General features: G+C 41.7%; 1 protein-coding gene across 1 annotated transcript in view; it reads left to right on the top strand.

The window, feature by feature from the left end:
* The window catches only part of LOC138974547 (uncharacterized), a 252051-nt gene that overhangs the window by 5746 nt on the left and 223805 nt on the right, over positions 1 to 22500 (top strand). Inside the window, exons 4-6 of the mRNA XM_070347263.1 lie at positions 1189 to 1431; positions 4508 to 4738; positions 13976 to 14248. Of these exons, the coding sequence (XP_070203364.1) occupies positions 1189 to 1431; positions 4508 to 4738; positions 13976 to 14248 (747 nt within the window). The remainder of the gene's footprint in view (positions 1 to 1188; positions 1432 to 4507; positions 4739 to 13975; positions 14249 to 22500) is intronic.

Raw genomic sequence — 22500 nt, 5'->3', positions numbered from 1 at the left:
GGTGAGAGTTGAACAGAATAGAGATATAGAAAAGCGGGCTATCCTCCTCAGCGCAACCGCTACCGCGCTTTTCTGCATTGTTAATTTCATTGCCTTTTTCACGAGCGGTGGACAGACGATGCTACGAGTGTACGGTCTTGCGGAAAAAATGCAATGCGTTCAGTTTCATTCTGTGAGTTTGACTGAGCTTGACTAAATGTTGTATATTCGCCTTTCGCGACTTGTTTTCATTTTCTTTTTTAAATGTACGTTTTTACATTTAGTCAAGTTTTGACTAAATGTTTTAACGTAGATGGGGGAATCGAGATGAGGGCCGTGGTGTATGAGTGTGTGTGTATGTGTGTGTGTGTTTGTGTGTGTGTGTGTGTGTGTGTGTGTGTGTGTGTGTGTGTGTGTGTAGAGCGATTTAGAAAAAAACTACTGGACCGATCTTCATGAAACTTGACGTGAGAGATCCTGAGCATGGCATCCCCAGACGTGTCTTTCATTTATTTGATAAATGTCTTTGATGACGTCATATCCGGCTGTTCATGAAAGTTGAGGCAGCACTCTCATTTTTGAACCAAATTATGTGACATTTTGGTCCAGTAATCTTCGACGAAGCCCGGACTTTGGTATTGCATTTCAATTTTGAGGCGTACACATTAATTAATGAGTAATTAAAATTGAATTCTCGCAAACAGATTTAAAATTGATTGCATCGTATTCTGCATCATATTCTGAATCTAAAAATATGTACATATATATGTCATGTTTACTCTTAAAATGTTATCACAACTTTGTAATCAAATCCGACCCCTGAATTGCCCATAAGTCCCCGAACATTGCCTGTTAAGACATGCATCGCTTGAAAAGAAGTTATAAAAAATACATTGGTTTAGTACTGTATTTCTTTAATGTATGTTCCAATGGTCGTCAAACAACACACAGTACGCCTGCATATGATATTCGACTTAAGTGAACCCTAAAATGTCTCTCCTGATTTTAACACAAACAGGACTGAGTTTGTACCACTTTCAATTGTGTACAAACCATATAGGCAGATTCAGTTGACACGCCGTGATTCTGATCGGCAGAAGTCGTTACTGTACTAATCTATGTTGGCCCTTATAATGTGAATTTGAATACAAGTGTGAAAACGTGTCCGCGTCTTGGGAATATACATCATTGGCACTTTTTCAATTGCAGAAACAAAAATGTTTTTCCCAACCATGAACGTCACAGTTCATGTCGGATCTGAAGAACATCTTAGGCATGGAAACCTATCAGAAACCACACTGTGCACGATGAACCAGACTGTCAACGAAGACTCCACCAAGAACATTCCTTGTGAGAGACGCGCGGTTGGAACACATGTACGCTTAGACGTAAATCTCCGTGGATTAGTTTTCTACGGCTTGTGCGAGTTTCAGGTTTACGGAAGGTTGATCGGTTAGTATCGTCTGATTTCGATCTTATTCTTGTTCTCTTACTTCTCTTTCTTCTTGTTCTTCTTCTTTTCTCCTTCTTTGTTTCCATCTTTCATCGCCGTCGTACTTGCTTTGCTCTAGCTTTCTCATCCTCCATTTTCCTAATGCAACGTTATGGAACTTTAACTAGCTTAATATGTAATTTGTTTACTGTTTGTTTGTTGGTCGGTTGGTTGGTTGGTTGGTGGTTGTTGTTGTTGTTGTTGTTGTTGTTGTTGTTGTTGTTGTTGTTGTTCAGGCGATAGAGGTGCTTCCATGTGTTTGAATGTGAACGTTGTAAGATTATGTCACTTCTGAACCGCACTTATCAAAATAAAGTGCTCATGCAGTTCTGGTGAAAATAGTGTGGAACCATCTTTGCCAAAACTATCTAGGAGAGCGTGTATCTCAGCAGGTTAGGGTCGGGATGTCTAGCAGGTTAGGGTCGGGATGTCTAGCAGGTTAACGTCGGGATGTCTAGCAGGTTAGGGTCGGGATGTCTATCAAGTTAGGGTCGGGATGTCTAGCAGGTTAGGGTCGGGATGTTTAGCAGGTTAGGGTCGGGATGTCTAGCAGGTTAGGGTCGGGATGTCTAACAGGTTCCTGGGTGTATAGGCTTCACCAACGACCAGGCAAAAAAGAAGAAAAATGAACGTGCAAAACAAAACGCAGGAGCAGAGTGATAGGATAGGAATACCAACACACATTTCTTGGAACTTGGCTCTAGAAATTAACTGAACGTCGAATGTACACAGAACAGAACCAATTCGGTCTGTTTGCAATAGCCTGAAAACGGGTAAGATCTACATATTGAATAACAATAACATTGATATGATTCCTTTTGAAACTTTTCTGTTGTCATCGTGGATTTACGCCCTACTAAAGGCTAACTTAGAACAGTCATTGACTGCAATGTATGATCCTTACATGGTCAAACGTGGCATTTTAAAATCCTACATGAGGTAAAATGTGGTATAAAGCTTTTGAAAAACCGGGGTGCCCAACTAAGCACATACAGTCTTTGGGTATTCTTATTAAATGTGGGTTAAAATATAACATTGTGTAATCTCTAATTAATACATTCATCGCTTCTTTCCGCCGGGCTCAATGGTGCTTTGGTCGGCCGTCAATCAAGGATGACAACCTTGAAGTTTCAAAAGGAAGCCTGTAAAGGTCATTGTAGTTCGCATTAAAGTCTATCAATGTATAATTATGAGTCATGTATAATATACTGACTGTCAGCATCAACTTACGTCACGTATTCGACGTCATCACTTCGCATACCTTATGGTCTCGGTATTTCGTTGGCCTTCATATTTCCTACTTGTAAAATGACCCTCAAAGCTAACCGAGTGGTTATCGACAATTAATGACCGGTAATTGTTAATGATTTGGGGTATTCTGACCAATCATTTCATCGGTTAGCTTTGAGGGTCATTTTACAAGTAGGAAATATGAAAGCCAACGAAATACCGAGACCATAAAGAATGCGAATTGATGACGTCGAATACGTGGCGTAAGTTGATGCATGAATTCTTCCAGACTACGTCAATCAATTCCAAAGATCGCTTTTGTGATGAAAAGAATTTGTTTGTAAGTTTGCTGTCCAGAAACCCGTCAAAAAAGAAGGGAAAATATATGTGAAAGAAAACAAAACAGGAGCAGAGTGATAAGATAGGAATACAGAAACATATTTCTTGGGACTTGACCCTTGCAGGTAGGTGGACTGAAAGTAGTGTGTGAACAGAACAGAACAAATTATGTCTGTTTACCATCGCATGAAAGCAGGACAGAGATCGTCGTCAGATTGAATTACAATAACATTAACATGCTTCCATTTGAAACTTCTCGGTCTTCATCGGGGATTGACGCCCTCCCAAAGTCTAATTGAAGCCCTCCGTTGCTTCGCTCCGTCGGGCTTCAATTAGCTTTGGTCGGTCGTCAATCCCCGATGACGACCTCGAAGTTTCTAATGGAAACATGTTAATGTGCAATTGTCATCATTTTCACGAGTGTCCATTCTTAACCAGCTGGGGAATAAGTAGCACTGTAACATGTAACAAATCGAGGTGATGAATGGGTTTGAGCTTTCAGGCGAAACGTGGATTATCAAAGTAAAAGTCAACCAGGCTGATTGTTTGATGTGTGGAATCATCGCGGCTTTGGATTCGTGTTTCCGAGGACAACGATTGTAAGCATTCACTCTCAAAAACCCAATCAACGTTGATACTTACTTCGCCGACTCATGGTCAATTTGCAACCTCTGTATTTGCAAAATGCACAACGAACAGTCAAAAACCTTTAAATAAAAGGAATATGCTCAAAACTTATGGAACTCGCAAATATGATGGCAGCCCTATACATTTGTAGACTGGAAGAAAAGCGACAAAGAAATTACCTTTGACGTCACAGACAAGTATGACGTGTTATCTCGAACTACGTTGAGTCCCGGAATTGCGTTCTAAAAATGACGTTCACAATAGCGATCCCGTCTGTTATTGTGCGTAGTTTTGGTATCTAAAATGATGACAAACATGATGTTTGGTGGCTTGTTGTCAGACCCGCATTTTTTGTTGGTTCTTGGAGAGTATATTGCCTTCGGTTTTCATATTTATCAACCTCGGCCTGCGGCCTTGGGCAATACATATGAAACCGAAGACGATATGCCTCCCTTGGACCAACAAAAAACGTGTATGTCAAGAAACCACCAAACATCTTATAATCTTGCTATTCTTATAGACTCGGGGGCTAATTTGGGGTTTGGGATTGACCCGTCACGGTCTACCGGTTTCGGTTAGCCTGATTTTTAGTAGTTTCGACGGGATTTCAGATTCAATCTTTTAGTTTTAGGCCGAGAGACAAACTAAATATGTTGATATCACTTTTGTTTGTTTTTTAGCTTTATTTCACAGAGTAGAAATGTATTCCGAAATAACCTGGTCAGATTGATGGACACTATTTAACGGAGCTCATTTCAGACCTTAAGGATGGTGTAGATTTTTGCAGACAGTACAGATGGTGTCATTCGTTTTCAGGTAGATGGTTTTATTTTATTTCAGACAGTAAAGATGGCTTAACCAATGTTGCCCTGTACAAGTACGCACGTCAAAGCGGAGCGGAAATTGCGAGCGCGGCAGTAGATGGTGAAGATGGAAGAACCATTTTTCCGTTTTCGTGTACACAAGTCACAAGTGAATCCAGTTCTGGCAGTTCCAGCAATGCCTGGTGGATGGTGGACCTAGGCAACTTATACGACATTAAAGCAGTGCACATACACTCCTCAATTACAGGTCAGTTAAATCATGAAGGTTTTCAAACACACCCAAAAACAAGGTCAGTGACGAATGTCTTCAAACACACAAAAGAGCGTACATGCTTCATTCTCCTTTGGTGCTTAGGACAGTTTCGTTTTAGCTGTTATTGTTTACTGCAGAACACGTGCAGTTTGTTCTACTTGTTTAATACCAAAAATAAACAAAGGCAAACACGCAAGCAATTCAATCAAGAAACATGTGCACGTGAGCCTTCCTTGTTTTGTTTCTGACTAAACCATATATTGTCACTGTTAGGTTAGAGATGTACGAGGGCTGTTCCATTATTATTTAGAATCCAGGCTCCTGGCAATATGGCGTTAAATACAAAATCATGCCGTCAAATAATAGAGTATCGTGAGGCTTGACACAACAAATGAAATTCCAGAGTTATGTCGTTTTTGTATGGTCGACTCGGGAAGATACTCAACGCGAAATGTATGAGATTGCGTCATGAAGCTCAAATTCGCGATTTCGGAGCCCCAACTTACAATAACTACAAAATGAGGGTTAAAAGAGGCCGATCTGCATGAAAGTGGGATGAAATGTTTTTGGATGAATGCTCTTTGTAGAGTCGTGGTGTAAACCTGGTACAGCAATGTCATACCCGGTGGACGGAGCCTCGAATAAAATACCCACCCTGCTCTACTCATTTGTTATCCTCGAAAACATTGGCGCTGTTGAACAGATAATAAGAGAAAATCACTTAATCATAATCATGGCGATGCAACATGCCCCTGGCATTAAAAGCTCTGCATTTGATAAGATTTTACACAAATAGTAATGGCCCCAAAGCGATTTGCCGGTTGGGTACCACATGAACCCAGTGACGGGAAAAAGAGGGGTAGGGCAGAGTGTTGCCTGACAATACGTGAACAACTCAGCAATGGCTTCTCCACAAATCAGCATGGAATATCGTCAGTGGTGACAAAACCTGGATTAATTAGCTCCCCTCTGAAACCAAACAACTGTCGTCTGTTCTGGTGTTTAACCAAGTGACCAAATCCCTGGCAAGTTCAAAGAACAAGAAGCCCTAAAAATTGTTTGCATCTAGATAAAGGCACTAAAACACTGTGACTTTTGAGGACAGGCAAACCGTCACGTCTGACTGCTGTGTCCACCTCTAATGGTCGAACATATTCGAGGCTTGGCATAAACACCGTTCAAACACAGGTATTCCAAGCTTTATAATGTATCATGACAACGCACTTGTCTATACTGCCTTTGCGACAACAGATTTCTTGGCACCAAAGGGAGCACTGCTGCTGGTTGCATCCTCCCTATTTTCTTGACATCTCTCCATGCTAGTTCAGCCTGTTCTTGGATTTTAAGAAATAGCCGCGGAAACACGGGTAGAGACCCCTGAAAAGTCTATCCGAGCCTTCACTTGGGCCATACTAAGTATAGCTGATGTCACGTGATCACAGGCCAGAATGAGAACGTTTGAGAGGATGGCCAGTTGGGTGTGGGGTCTAGACACTAGCCTGATTAGATTGTTTGTATAAGTTTCCGTTTCTGAGATTCTAAATAATTATGGAACAGCCTACGTATTAGGTGTTGTTACAGGTCATTATTACACTCATTATTACACAGACAATAACAATGCAGATACAATGTTTGTTCTGCACTATCGTCGTCCTCTCGAGGCGTTATCTTTTATGTTTAAAAGTTTTAATTACAGATGTTTACTATTGAGAGAATTAATTCAAAGCCCACATGGAAACATTCAGTGACAGATTGCACGTTGTTTACTCGTTGGTATTTAACACAAGGTTCTGCTAAATTGTATGCATGTATAGTAACATATTAAAGGTGTAAATGGTCATAGTGTATGCCGAAATTGTAACGATTTTATGGTAAAGTATGACAAACGCAAGCACATGTTAATGTGTAGTCTGAACATCTGTCTTTTGGCTTAAATCAACTGACTGGTGTTTAAAAAAAATTGAGCGAACACATACGAACACAAATATAAGTTCATTGAAGTACGTCTAATAATACAAACAAGATGACATCATTTATTGCAAGCACAATCTTGAAATCGGGCGTCGGCAGAGACAATGAGGAGTGAAGCGTACTTGTAAGAAGATGCACTTGTGACATTGTCTATATACTCGTCGTAAATATCGATATCTTGTTTCAGAAGGTTGGGCAAGCACAACAAACATCATTGTCAACAAAACTCCTGATTTTTAAACAAGTGGTAATTATGTCAAAAACCGTTTACAAAAACCCAATACCAGTTTGTTGGTCTTAGCGTTGGCACGTGCACTGTGCATGTTTTTCAATGCTAAAACAGGCTCATATTTTAGATACTTAAAGCCCCAATCCGCCTCACAAGAGGTTTACAGAACGATGACATATTTCACTAACCTTATGGGACACACTCACAATAGCATCCAACGACATTAAATGACACTTACAGATCACTTGAATTGCTATTTAGACCGCGTAAACCCCCGAGCCACCGGGGTCCTGTGTGACCCACTTTTTCATACATGATCAATTTAATCGTTTGCGCTTTCAATCCTACTTTATATCTGCAAAAACATGTTATTGTGCACCTCTGAATCAAACATACAATTCCAGCACAACGTTATAACCAGGGCGCTATGATATAACAAATTACTGATACTGACACAAAACAGAGTGGTGGTGTCTTCAACGAAACTGAAATAAAAATAAATATTATTGAATTGATATAATCGAACAACACAGAGTAATTGGGCCTCAATTGATGATGCAGTTGGCATTAAAATCCACCAAGCCGACAGAATAAACACTGATGCACGTATTCTGCCTTGTAAAATACTAACATCCAGATCCACTGCAGGAAACATATTACAATACAAAGTCTTCAGCGTTGCTGGAATCATTGTAAACTGGTTCGATGGTGTTGAACTTGTAGGCATGCGCTCTGTAGAGTTTCTGGAACTTAACAGTGTTGAACCAAGCAATTTAAAAGAAATAACTCTGATACAAGCATCGCGGTCTTCTACAGGATGGAGTACCAAGTCTGTCGCTTGCTCTTCGAGAACAGTCTGCAAATGCAAGGGCAACAGTCTAACGAAACAGTGTAATTGCCGAAAAGCAAACATAGACTGCTGGACAAAATGTCACCCAGAAAGCACATTTTGCAAGAACTGTTGATGGATTTCCAGTGAAATGAGAAAAAGCAAAAAAGGCATGTTTGTGTGTGTGCGTGAGTGCATGCATGTGTGGGAGTGTGTGTGAAGGCATGTAGCATAGATATGCCTACCTTTCATGCTTCATCTTTTATAAACTTTTAACTTTGTGATATGATATAATAATACTGATGATAAAACCTTATTGTGAGCAATTACTCTGTGTTGTTCGATTATATCAATTCAAATTAAAAAAAAAATGTCTGCATTTCAATACCTGCAATTAGTAAGCCTTAAAGTCATGAGTGACTCAAGATAAAATGATTTTAATAACAATTAAACACCTTTGAACACATTATTTCCCCCAATCCAATTCCTATTTCCCCTTGTAAAAACTGGAATTCCCATCTCCACTAAAACTGGATTCCCGTTTGCACTAGGGCAAACTGGAATTCCAATCTTCACTAACAAATATCCAGTGGAGATGAGAATTCTAGTTTGCCCCAGTGCATTGTGGGGCCGTGCAGACCCATGTTTCTCAAACTGAAGGAACTTACATAAAAACTAGGGAGAGAAGTCACAAACCTTCAGGTATTGGCTCTAAACATCCTTTTCTACGATATGTTTAATTTTGGAGTTAATAAGCAAGTCGCGTGGAGCGAAATTAGTACATAAACAAGTCGCGTAAGGCAAAAATACAATATTTAGTCAAGTAGCTGTCGAACTCACAGAATGAAACGCAATGCCATTTTACTCGTAGCATCGTCAGGCCACCGCTCATGGCAAAGGCAGTGAAATTGACAAGAAGAGCGGGGTAGTAGTTGCGCTAAGAAGGATAGCACGCTTTTCTGTACCTCTCTTTGTTTTAACTTTCTGAGCGTGTTTTTAATCCAAACATATCATATCTATATGTTTTTGGAATCAGGAACCGACAAGGAATAAGATGAAAGTGTTCTTAAATTGATTTGGACAATTTAATTTTGATAATAATTTGTATATATTTAATTTTCAGAGCTTGTTTTTAATCCGAATATAACATATTTATATGTTTTTGGAATCAGCAAATGATGGAGAATAAGATGAACGTAAATTTGGATCGTTTTATAAATTTGTATTTTATTTTACAATTTTCAGATTTTTAATGACCAAAGTCATTAATTAATTTTTAAGCCACCAAGCTGAAATGCAATACCGAAGTCCAGGCTTCGTCGAAGATTACTTGACCAAAATTTCAACCAATTTGGTTGAAAAATGAGGGCGTGACAGTGCCGCCTAAACTTTCACGAAAAGCCGGATATGACGTCATCAAAGACATTTATCCAAAAAATGAAAAAAACGTTCGGGGATTTCATACCCAGGAACTCTCATGTCAAATTTCATAAAGATCGGTCCAGTAGTTTAGTCTGAATCGCTCTACACACACACACACACACACACACACACGCACACACGCACACACACGCACGCACGCACGCACACACACACGCACATACACCACGACCCTCGTTTCGATTCCCCCTCGATGTTAAAATATTTAGTCAAAACTTGACTAAATATAAAAAGTGGGTCCACACGGCCCGACGACGTCTACATAAGGATATTCACGTTTTTTTTTCCTTTTTTGAGGAGCTTTAGTCAGCACGGTAATAATTAAATCAATAATTTAATTTAATTACTTCTCGCGGAAATTTACCCACAGCGTCTACGGAAGGGGATGCACGTTTTTGCTTCTTTGGAAAGCATGGGTCTACGGAAGGGAATGCATATTACGATGTCTTCTGTGTGTAGTCGATAACCCGGTCGGGCAAAGGTTGAAAAACCCTTCAAAAAACTGTACTGCAGGGCAGTTCCAGAAGAAATGATCCAAACTGTCTTCTTCTTTACAGAAAAAAAACAACAAACGGAAGAGTCTACATTTTTTTTTCCAAAACAACAGGGGTAATTCTGAATAAAATTATGTACTGTAACCACCGCAATCTAGTATCAATAGTTGTTCTTATAACTTGTGAAAAGACAGTTGTCCTATCCAGATTAATATTCATTTTTGTGTAACCATTTCTCAATTGATTTAAATGGACCATCATTATAAACCAAATTCTTATACACAATCTTTGAATCAGATTGCAAAACAAGTTTACATGACAACATTTCGGACAACGCATTATTATTTTCAAAATCTATATTCAAGTTTTATTGATAACGTTTTACTGGCACACGTAATACATATTCAAACAGAATGAAATTTACAGACACATGAGGATAAGCTATCTTGAAATCCTCATAAGGCTAGTAGCCATTTGGTCCAAGCAGATGCCCTATTGAGACAACTCCATTCTCAATCCAGTTTGAAATAAAACCTATCTTTTTTGTCTCGACAGACATGGACATTGAAATGCAGTTTCTCTGAGATACATTCATCAAAATTCTGAGGCAAACATTTACAGACAAATCGTTTATAATGCTTAAATACATCAAACCAAAAAGGGTTCTTTACTTTATGCATCAAAACATTTGCAAATTCCCCACCTCTGTATTTCACACAATAGACCTGGGGACAAATTATCTTTAAAATATTATGTACAGTATTCAACACAATCCTTTTCAACCATGCCAATTTTAAAACAGCTAAGTAACAATAGACATCCACCATCTTCATTCCACCAATTCCATATATTTTTCTTTTAATTGTATCTGTTTTTCCATCCCATAAAAAAGAGCAGAGTAATGTATTCAATTCATCGAGAACATGTTTCTCAGGATCTGGTAAATTCATAAATAGGTGAGTTAATTCTGATATAACAAGTGTTTTTATAACTGTTACTTTACGAATGAAGTAAGATTTTTCCTTGACCACACATTTAAACACCCCCGAATGTTTTGGAACTTGTTTTCATAATTTATGTTCACTATTTCCTCCACTTTCAATGAAAAGTGTATGCCGAGCACTCTAAATACAGTTGGGTTCCACTTCAAATTTAATTTTGGCATAAATTTAACAATGAATTTTTTAAACGACCCTATAGCAGATTTATCATAATGTATCGTAACTCCAGATAATGATGCAAAATGTTTTAACACTTGCAGGCACAGAAAGATTCTTTGGTACCATCTAAAAAAAAAGTGGGGGGGGGGTTGTGTCATCTGCAAACTTCGATAGGACAATTTCTCTATCTCCAACCTTGATTCCATGTATATTCTCATTCTGACGAATCATAATAGACAAAATCTCTGCACAAAGAAGGTATAAACACGATGACAGAGGATCTCCCTGCCTGGTACCACGCTGTACATTGAACCACCTGGAATATTGACCATTCACATTGACGCAAGATTTAATATTACAATAAAAAGAACAAAAATATATTGTCTTATGTCATCCCCAAAAAAACATTATTAAGGGCATTTTGAATAAAAGGCCAGGTGATACTATCGAACGCCTTCGCAAAATCGACCATGAAAAGCAGTCCAGGTATTTTTTTTAAGTATAACATAACATGTCATATAACAGTCAAATGGTATCTCCAATAAATCTCCCCTTCAGAAAACCAGTTTGATCCTTGTGAATACGTTTTGGCAAAACAGTTTTAATTCTTTCAGCTATGCAAGATGATGCTATTTTATATACCGTATTTAACAATACAATACAATACAATACAATACAATAACTTTATTAATCTCTAAAAGAGAAATTACATTGCTGAGCGTTTGTGTCCGTAATAATAACATACATAAAACATTCAAAATAAACATTTGTTCTTTGTCCTGAGAAAATATAGCACATTGGTTATCACATAAGAAAGTATATTAAAAATAAATTAACATGCATTCACCATCAACAATGCACAAAAGAAAGTCAGCACCTTGCCGGTTATCACATATTGTCTAAGATTAAGAGAGTAGAATGCAAAACAAAATCAACAATACTGAAACAATACAGAACACTGACCCCGTGCATCAGAGCGACAACACCAGCATCTACCGCCCCACCTGAGAATTGAAGATGTGAATTGCAGATGTAATGAACGAATTTCTGTAGCGTGTGGATCTTGCGGTTGGTTGTCTGAATCTGTTGCTCCTGTCTGTCCGTCTACTGTCAAATTCCGGTCTGAGTGGGTGCGAGTCGTCAGCCAAAATCTTCTGTACCTTGTCAGTCAGTCGTCGTTCATGTGTTGATGTGAAATTGTCCTGCTTCCTCCCAACCACCCCACTTGCTTTCCTGATGAATTTATCTAATCTATCCCTGTCTTGCTTGTTGATGTTGCCACCCCAACACACGGAGCCAAAGTACAACACACTATTGCACGTTGAAGTGTAAAACATCTGAAGGATTTCTTGTCTGATGTTAAAAGACCTGAGTTTTCTCAAAAAGTACAGGCGAGAGTGGAGTTTCTTCACAAGGGCATCAGAGTTTGGTTTCCATGTCAACTTATTGTCTATAATCACCCCCAAATACTTATACTGCTCTACCTTCTCTACGACCTCCCCCTTGATCACTATCTCCCTGTGTACATGTTCCCCCCTCCTGTTGTCCATTATCATTTCCTTTGTCTTCCCCACATTAAGCTCTAAATAGTTGTTTTCACACCACCCCACAAACCTATCTACCTCCTGCCTGTAGTCAGAGTCGTCGTCAACAGTCAGCAGTCCGGTCAGTCCAGTGTCGTCAGCAAACTTGGTTATGGGGCAGGAGTCACTAGAACTTCTGAAATCTGCTGTGTAGAGAGAAAAAAGAAAAGGTGAGAGTACTGTGCCTTGTGGTGCCCCTGTGTTTGTGCAGATTGTGTCTGAAACTGATTGCCCCCCCACCCTAACATACTGTGGCCTGTTTGTCAGGTAGTCCATAACCCAGAGGATGGTGGCTGCTGGGACATTCATGCTAAAAAGCTTCTCCGCCATTAAATGAGGCTGTATAGTATTAAAAGCGCTGGAAAAATCAAAGAACATCAAGCGAATATAAGAGCCAGGCTTTTCTAAATGAGAGTAGATCTTGTTTAAAACATTCAACACAGCATCATCAACACTCCTGTTTTTCCTGTATGCAAACTGACATGGATCAATAAAATCTTTCACACAATCACTCAATTTGAACAAAACAACTCTCTCAAAGACTTTCATACAAACAGAAGTAAGTGCCACAGGTCTCAGGTCATTCATGGTTATCACAGTCTTTTTGTAGTTGGTCTCCAATTCTTTAAATGTCTTTTATCTTTATCATCTTTAGGAATGCATATCATAATACCTTGACGCTGAGTCACAGACATCTCTGCTTTCAAAAATCAAAAATTAAGCGACCATAACATAAAATGACCCAAATCCTGGAAGAAAAATGTATATACCACTCTGCTGAATAACCATCAGCCCCAGGACTTTTATCATTATTCAAATGTTTTACCGCCACATGGGTCTGTGTCTTTTAAATAAATCAGTCTTAAGTGAAAAACACACGGGTGAATGATCTGAGATATATCCCACATCAATCAAAACATCATCCACTATAGGCAACAATTGCTCTGAAACAAAAAACAAATCCAATTTACTTCTTTGTAGACTATTAAATCTCCTCCAGGTATAATGTTGTGCATCTTTATATACATATCGAAAATCATCATCCATATAATATTGCTCCATAACTTCCAATCCATCTTGGGGTTTAGTGCAACATTCCAGTTGCCATCCACAACAATTAATTCGTTATGAAAGGAAACAAATTTCTCAAACAATTTCTCGAAGAATTCAAGGTGATGACCACTACTGGGGCAGTACACATTTCCAAGTGTTGGGCGTTTATTTAAACAGAATCGCTACTCCTCTACTTCCAGTACTATTTCCAGCTACAATACAATACTTCCTTTCTAACTGCACAACATACACTCTTTGACAATTTCTTGTTTTCAACGGAAATCAGACAGGATTTTGTTTCGGTAAGCGTTCAAATAAAGGTATGTTTGTACTGTATGTAAAGGTTCGGTGAGCTCAGTGGTCAGAAACATATGGTTTACGGGAGGCGGAGGGTGGCTTTTAGCAGAACTTTTAAAGCAACAAGCAAAGAGGGCCATTTTTGGTTATTTATAATATTTTTGTCTTGTTGCAGATACACCCAGTGAACATTTTTGCGTCAACATTTATTTCAATGACCCAATAGAAACAATTGTGAGATATACGACTGGGCCGGGATTCTACGAGCCTGTAGGAAGTTCAACTATTGACAACGGTACATTGTGCACGTGTTTCACCGGCAGAATGGACGGTCTTGCTGTCTATCGCCTTAACTGTTCCTCGGTCTTGAGAGGTCGCTACGTGAAAATTGACAAACCCGGAGACAAATTTGATTTGTGCGAAGTGGAAGTTATGGCCAGGTCACTCTGTAAGTTTTGACAAAGTCTGTCTACAACGTGTCTCTCTCTCTCTCTCTCTCTCTCTCTCTCTCTCTCTCTCTCTATCTCTCACTCTCTCTCTATCTATCTCTTTATCTCTCTCTTTCTCTCTCTCTCTCTGTGTCTCTCTCTCTCATTCTCTCGCTCTATCTCAATCTCTCTCTCTCATTCTCTCTCTCTCTCTCTCTCTCTCTCTCTCTCTCTCTCTCTCTCTCTCTCTCTCTCTCTCTCTCAACCATTGTTATCGTGATTTCGTATGTTGATGTTTGCATTGATGTATCTGTTATCCACTTTTTGAGAAAAATATGCACTGTTTTGAGTCTACTGAATGTAAAAATGACTCAATGTTTTTGCTTTTGTTCACACCCCTTCACTAGGGGCAATGGCCTATGTGAATAAACCATCCGAAATCTCTCTCTCTCTCTCTCTCTCTCTCTCTCTCTCTCTCTCTCTCTCTCTCTCTCTCTCTCTCTCTCTCTCTGTCTCTCACTCTCTCTCTCTCACTCTCTCTCTCTCACTCTCTCTTTTAGCAGAACTTTTAAAGCAACAAGCAAAGAGGGCCATTTTTGGTTATTTATAATATATAAACAAAATGTCTGATGTTTCCCAGGTTGTTCAGAACAGTGAGTCTTATGGCAGGGGGTTTCATATTTTTGGATTCTCAGAATCTAGACTTAACTCCTGCATAGACGATAAAGAAATTTTTATCAACGGTTTTCAAACTATACGAAGGGACCCAAAAAATCCTAAAGAAACGGGCCTTTTAGTTTATATAAATGAACATATAACATTCAAGCGCTTACCTCAGTTTGAAAATTTTGGTGTGGAGTGCATATGGACAGAGGTGAAGTTAAAGCATGCATCTCCTATTTTGATTGGATTTCTCTATCGGAATCCAGCTGAACCAGCGAACTGGGTTGACAAGTTTGTAACCATGATGGATTTAGTTTGGTTAGAATCAAAAGAGATTCTTCTCATGGGGGACTTTAACATTGACATGACGAAATCTAATAAATCTTGGAAAGATATTACTACTGTATTTAATATGTCCCAACTGATCAATACGCCAACGCGAGTCACGCCCTCATCCAGTACCATCATTGATCACTTATACTCTACCGACTCAAAACATGTAATAGAAAACCTGTGTACCTGTCATAGGCATAAGCGACCATTTCCCTATTTGCTGTACATGGTCAAAAAAAGGTGTGAAAATTCCTAAGCTTGGTCATACTGTCCTCACGTACAGGTCATTTGCTAAGTTTAATGAAGTACTTTTTCTTGAAGACATGCGTTCTGCACCGTTTAGTGAGATATATAACAAGACCAATCCTGATGACGCTTTAAAAACATGGTATTCTACATTTCGCGAAGTTTTAGATAAACATGCACCTAAAAGGTCAAGAAGAATTAAGTATTCGTATCGGCCAGGGTGGATCACTCCTGAAATTATAGAAGCCCAACATTACCGAGATTATCTATGCCGGATCGACCGCCAATCTGGAGAGTACAAAACACAGAAAGCAAAATGTCAGTATATGACTCGACAGTCAAAAAAGCAGTTCTTCGAAAACATTCTTAAGAAAGGCAAGAGTTCCAAGGAAACATGGAAAGCCATTAATCTTTTAACTAATAAATGTGTAAAGACCACATCATGGAACGAAAACGATATTTCGCCAGATGAAATTAATAATCACTTCTGTTCAGTTGCAAGTAAAGTAATAAAAACTGACAAATCCGATGAAAACAATTTACACATTTTGCGCAAGTACTGTGACACCAAAATTAAATACGAGGCACAAGTTATACCTTTTTTGTCAGTCTCCAAAGTATATAATTCTCTAACTCACTTGAAAGAAAGTAGCACAAAGGGAACTGATGAAATAGACAGCAAAATTCTTAGATTATCAGCCCCACATATAGCGGAATCTCTAACGTATATTTACAATCTCTGTATTGAAAAAAGTGTTTATCCCAAAGCTTTCAAGGAAGCTAAAGTGATCCCCCTCTTTAAGGCAGGTGATAAAACAGATCCCTCAAATTTTAGACCGATTTCCGTTTTACCAGTATTGTCAAAACTACTGGAAAAACATGTCAATGACCATATTATGATATACTTTACATCAAACAATTTGTTTCATGAAACTCAGTCTGGTTTTAGACCTAAACACTCGTGCCATACGGCACTGACAGAACTGGTGGACTCTTGGTTATCAAAAATCAACTCTAATAAGTTATGTGGAGCACTGTTTATGGACTTTGCAAAGGCATTTGATGTTATTGATCACGCCCTCCTTTTGCGGAAACTTTCCATTTATAGACTACCACAGCCCACACAGACTTTTATAGCCTCTTTTTTGTCGGGAAGAACACAAAAAGTTACCTTTAACAGTTCGAGCTCTGAAGCAATGCCAATTTTATATGGGGTCCCACAAGGCTCGGTCCTCGGACCTTTATTATTTTCTGTCTACATCAATGACTTACCATTACACATATCCTCTGGACAGTGTGATATGCTAGCTGATGATACTACTATTCATACCTCAGGTGATGATATTACTTCGGTAGTCGACACGCTTCAGAAGTGTGTCGATGATGCTGTAGAATGGACGCATTTAAACCACATGTCTCTCAATCCAGAAAAAACAAAGTATATGCTAATTACTACGCGTCAAAAACGACAAGTCATGTCGGAACCAAAGAAGTGCATTTCTGTTGATAGTCAGCTGATAAACGAGGTTAGTGAACACAAAATTGTGGGTGTAACTATTGACAACAATCTAACATGGGGCCCTCATGTAAGTAACTTATGTAAATCTACAGCAAAAAAAGTTCATCAGTCTGCAAAGATTAAACATTTTCTAAATTTTGATGCGCGCAGAACATTTTTTCAAGCGCATGTGCAGTCTGGAATAGACTATGCATCAACCCTTTGGGATTCTGCAAGTGATGCAGCTTTAAGACCCCTAAAATCTTTGCACAGACGCGGAGTAAAAGTTGTTCTGCTGAAAAACAGCACCCTCTCTAATCATGACTACAAAAAAGCTGAAATTCTTCCACTTTCATCCAGACTAGCGTTTAACAAGGCAAGGTTTATGCATAAAATAGTTCTTGGACGTGTACCAGACTATTTAACTAAAAGAATATTATTAACTGAGACTTCATCAAGCCGCACGAAGAAACTAAATGTTCCCCTCCCTAGAATTGACTTGTATAAAACTAGTCTGGCATATTCAGGTCCATTTCTGTGGAATGGTTTACCAGTCTCTCTCAGACAGCCACTTTCTGTTGCCAGTTTTAGAAGACATACTTTTTTGTATATGCTTTCATCGTCGTGTGGCACTTAATGCCTCGATCAGGTACTGCTGTTTGATAAGTACATGAAGATCTACTAGTATAATCATTTCATTTCAGTTAAGTTGTTTTTTTATGATTATGTGTACAATGTGTACATGTGTGTGTGTGTGTGTGTGTGTGTGCGTGCGTGCGTGTGTGTGTGTGTGTGTGTGTGTGTGTATGTGCGTGTGTCTGTGTGCGTGTGTGTCTGTGTCACGTTTCAATATATCACTTAAGGTGATTATGAACCGGTTAATTACTACTAATTAACTAACCACACCACGATCCACTCTCGCAGTCATACAATTAATTAGAGTCAACAAAATTATAAGTTTCAGACGCCTGTTTATGTATAAACTCGCCACCTCCCTCGAGCCTTCACTCAAAATATGTTCCTTTTACGTTCTCAACACGTAAAAAACCAGTGTTCACTGACACAATGCCAGTAGTATGTAGAAAATTATAGGAACACGCTGAACCCGTGTAAATATAGTTAAATGTGAATGTTCTGTTCGAAAAGCTCTAGTTCGTGCAGGTGTCACACACCCCACGTTGTCACTACTCCAATGAAATCATAGATACGAAAAGACAACGGTGGTCAACGGGGTGCGTACGACATGGTGCACTTAGCTTTTTCTCTGCTGCTGCTGCTTAGCCGGTATGCTGGTTAGTCGGTTCGCTGGTTAGCCGGTCCCCTGGTTAGCCGGTTCGCTGGTTAGCCGGTCCGCTGGTTAGCCGGTCTCCTGGTTAGCGTAGCCTCAACAGTTCCCGCCAGAGTCAGCCGTGCAGATGTTACAGGAACACGAAACGAACGAATCGGATCGAACGAATCGAATCGAAGGCTGCAAACAGAAAGCATCGGTGCACTAAACATGTCAGCTACCCCTCACCCACCACCTTAAAACATGTCATCTTTAAATATCTCATCGAGCACGTGGGCCTGCACAAAACGGACTTTTTACAACAACAAAACAGCCATTTTCCGTCCTTCTCTCCCTATCTGCAAAAACCATATACAGATTAGTATTTTAGCGTCACAGAGAGTTAATTATGCGCTAACCTGGAAAGAACAACAGAGAGTATTTCATTCCACAACACAGACTCATCAACAGCGTTAAATAATGATTTATTACCTCAAAAGCCTATGATTGTAACTCTCAATGGAAGCAAAGTCCGCCTCCTCCCTGGAACAGCCTCTGTTCGTCAACAGTGACCAAAAACCTCCAGAACCCCTTGTCGAATCCTTATGCGAAAGCCATCGCCGACGAAGGAATGTTGACGACTTGTCCTCAGCAAAACATGTGGCAGTGGAAGTTCCCCTAGAGTGCCGAATATAATATTCGGTGAAAAACCATCATACTCTAGAAACTGTATTAGATCCTTCCCCTTCTGCCGCTGGGTGTCAAGTGTCCCGTACTCGTGTCTCTGTCAGACAACCTAGCCAAAATACACGTGACTGACCTTGTCACAAAACCAGTCCAGCTATACACAATTCTGCCTCCCCAAGCAGAAAAAAGACACGAGAAACTCAATCCGTGAAAATCCCGTGTGCGCTGTCAGCAAAAAACCGTCAGCCCTATGATAGCAGAAACCCGCACTGTGAAGCTCGTGCGTTTCAAAACATCCGTGTTCGTTGAGCACTGTCAGCAAACTCTGCTGTGTCCAATATCACGCACAGGCGCTTTCTATCATAACCGACCAAGAACAGGCACTCCACTGAGTGACGCTTTCCTGGTCTCTGTCACCCGATCGTGACACACCTCCCCTCTTCAAGACGAAACCTCGGTTTCGCTCACAGTCATGTTCTCCTCTACTGCCCGAGAGAGAAAGTCAGCTCCAACATTGTTGGCGCCCGGAATGACGCGTACCGTGAATTGGTACGGTTGGAGAATCAACGCCCAGCGCATAAGTCTGGCGTTTGCCAACCTTGCAACCTGAAGATATTGCAGAGGTTGATGGTCTGTTTCCAGACAGAAAGGTCGTCCTCAAGAACGAGCAACCCCTCGTTTCACCCCTGATAACTGCAACCTTCTCTGTCTTCTTGTCTTTGTTCTTCTGGTCTTTGTTCTTTTCCCCGTAGGCAGTCCTCTCTATGTAGGCGCGCAGCAGGTTGGCGTGGTACAGGCGTGCTTTCCCGTGCATGACGATCCTGTAGTCGTTCTGGCCCACTTTCGCTGTCACCTCAAAAGGTCCTTGCCACTGCAGTTGTAGCTTGTTGTGTTTGACAGGTAGAAGTAGCAACACCCGTTCTCCAATCTTGAAGCTGCGCGGCCGTGCCTTGCGGTCGAATCCTTGCGCGTAACGCTGTGCTGCTCTCCCCAGGTTCTCTTGAGCCAGTTTGCAGGTCTCTTCAATCCTGTTCCTGAGTTCTACTATGTAGGTCGCTGTCGTCTGCACCTCCTCGTCAGCTTCTTCGTCCGTCCAGGCTTGACGCAGGATAGCCATGGGACCGCGTACCTGTCTGCCGTACAACAACTCAAATGGGGAAAAACCCAAGCTCTCCTGAGGAACCTCGCGGTATGCAAAAAGCAATGCTGGGATGTACCTGTCCCACGTGCGTGGTTTCTCCTGAGCTAGTTTCCTCAGCATGGTCTTCAAGGTGCCATTGAACCTTTCCACCAGTCCGTTGCACTGAGCATGGTAAGGAGTGGTGAAGTGCTGCTCCAGTGATAGCAGTCGTGCTGCCTCCGCCATCACTCCTCCCGTGAACTGCGTGCCTCTGTCGGTGAGTACCTCTGATGGAATTCCCAGCCGGGACCACATGGTAACCAGAGCCTCAGCTACTCGCGTGGCTTCAATCGATTTCAGAGGGATCGCCTCTGGGTATCGAGTAGCGTAGTCCACCATGGTCAAAATGTATCTGTTTCCGTCCTCAGACGCAGGCAAGATGGGCCCGATGATGTCCACTGCCACCCGACGAAAGGGTTCGTCGATGAGCGGCATCTTCTCTAAGGGGACCTTCCTCACCCTTCCTTTGGCAACCACCTTCTGGCACTTATCGCAGGACGCACAGAAACGTCGGACATCCGTGCAGATGCCTGGCCAGTAAAAGTGGCGCCAGACACGATCCGTGGTCTTCTTGGTACCAAGATGACCTCCCAGAATCGAGTCGTGTGCCGTTGCCATGACACCCTCGCGAAACTCGCGAGGCACGACAACCTGTTTGAATGCACCTTCCTTGTTGCTGAACTCACGGTAGAGCAACTTCTTGTCCCTGAGGAACCTTGACCTCCCATGCTTCCCGCTCAGCTTCACCTTCCCCGACTTCGCGTGCTCCCGAGGAGTAGCTAAGGTCGGGTCAGAATCCTGAGCCTTCGCGAGAAGCGCGGGGGTCACGTTCCCCAGGGCAGCTCGTGCAGCAGGTAGGGGTTTGAGAGGTTTGTCCTCTCGCTCCGCCTGTGCCCGCGTGAGCACTGAAATGACGTCGGGAGACCGGTAAACGGGAACCTCCCTGGTGACGCCGTCCACAAACTGAACCCGGTTTCCAATGAGCAGGTCGCATGGAGGATCGTCCATGACGACGGCCACAATGGTCCCCGTGAACAACGGGGTTACGACCTTGATCACTGCCGTGTTCAAATCGTAAGCGTGAGATGCCTCGGCCATTCTCACCCTGATGCTGTCTCCTGTGTAGGCCATAGCTGGAACTAGACTCGCCCGAACCACTATCATGTCTGCTCCTGTGTCCCGCAGACCTTCGCCCTTCACTCCGTTAACGTAGACGTTACAGTGGGGCTGGAAATGTTTCCTGGAGCACGGAACGCAGAGTTGTGGAATGGTGCATGAGCTCGTGACGTCCCTGAACTCCTCACTGCCAACGAAGTGAACGCCCTTCTGGTCAGCCTGTCTCTTGTGGCAGTCCTTCTTCACGTGGCCCCGCTTGTTGCAGTAGTAACACTGGATGTCAGTTCTGGAACTTGATCCTTTGTGTCCCTGATCGTCCTTCCCGTCCTTGGGTCCTGAAGAACCCGAATTTCCCGATTTTCCCGGCCGTGAGCCTGAAGATTTGCCGGAGATCGCCTGGGCGTCCTCATGTACTCTGATCCAGTCGGCTGCCTCCTGAGTAGTCTTTGGCTGGTGTTCCTGCACGAAGGTCACCACCTCAGGTCGCAGGCTGGACATCAGTTGCTCCATGACAATGAGGTCGGCAAGGTCGTCGACTGTCCAGTCCTTTTCGGCCATCTCCACCCAGCGCCGCAGGTAGAGATTAAGGCGTGCCACAAACTGATGACTCAGCTCGCCGCTCAGTCTCTTGCTGTTACGCAGACGTCGTCTGTAGGCTTCCGCAGTCAGGTTGAAGCGCTGGAGTAACGCCTTCTTTAGTGCCTGATAGTTTCTCGCCTCGTCGTCCTCCAGAGCGTTGTAGAGCTGCAATGCGCGTCCTTTCAAGCAGGTGCTAAGGCGGCTAGCCCACGTGGCCTCTTCCCACTTCTGGTCAGATGCAATGCGCTCAAACCGGCGTAAAAAGTCGTCGAGCTCGTCCTTGTCATCGTCGAACGTCGGCAGTCTCGTACGGTCGGCAACAAACGTCGGCGCGCTAGCCTGAGTAAGCGTACCCTTCTCGGCCTGTAGCCTAGCTAGTTCTAGCTGGAGATCGCGATCCGCCTGTTCCTTCCGGTCTAGTCTGTCACGTTCGGCCTGTCGTTCCCTTTCTTGTCTGTCAAGTTCGTCTTTCTTTTCTTGTCTGTCTCGCTCTCTTTCTTGTCTGTCAAGTTCGTCTTTCTCTTTCTTGTCCTGTCTGTCACGTTCGTCTTTCCTTTCCTGTCTGTCTCGCTCTGCCTGTCGTTCGGCCTGTCGTTCTCTTTCTTGTCTGTCAAGTTCGTCCTTCTTGTCCTGTCGGTCACGTTCTTCTTTTCTTGTCAGTCGCTCAAATTCTTCCTTCCGTTCTACTTCTAAGCGTTTTAGA

The sequence above is a fragment of the Littorina saxatilis genome, linkage group LG8 (assembly GCF_037325665.1).
Source record: "Littorina saxatilis isolate snail1 linkage group LG8, US_GU_Lsax_2.0, whole genome shotgun sequence".
Lineage (NCBI taxonomy): Eukaryota > Metazoa > Mollusca > Gastropoda > Littorinimorpha > Littorinidae > Littorina > Littorina saxatilis.
Note: the sequence above shows the minus strand (reverse complement) of the source record. Positions and strands in the feature narration are given on the sequence as shown.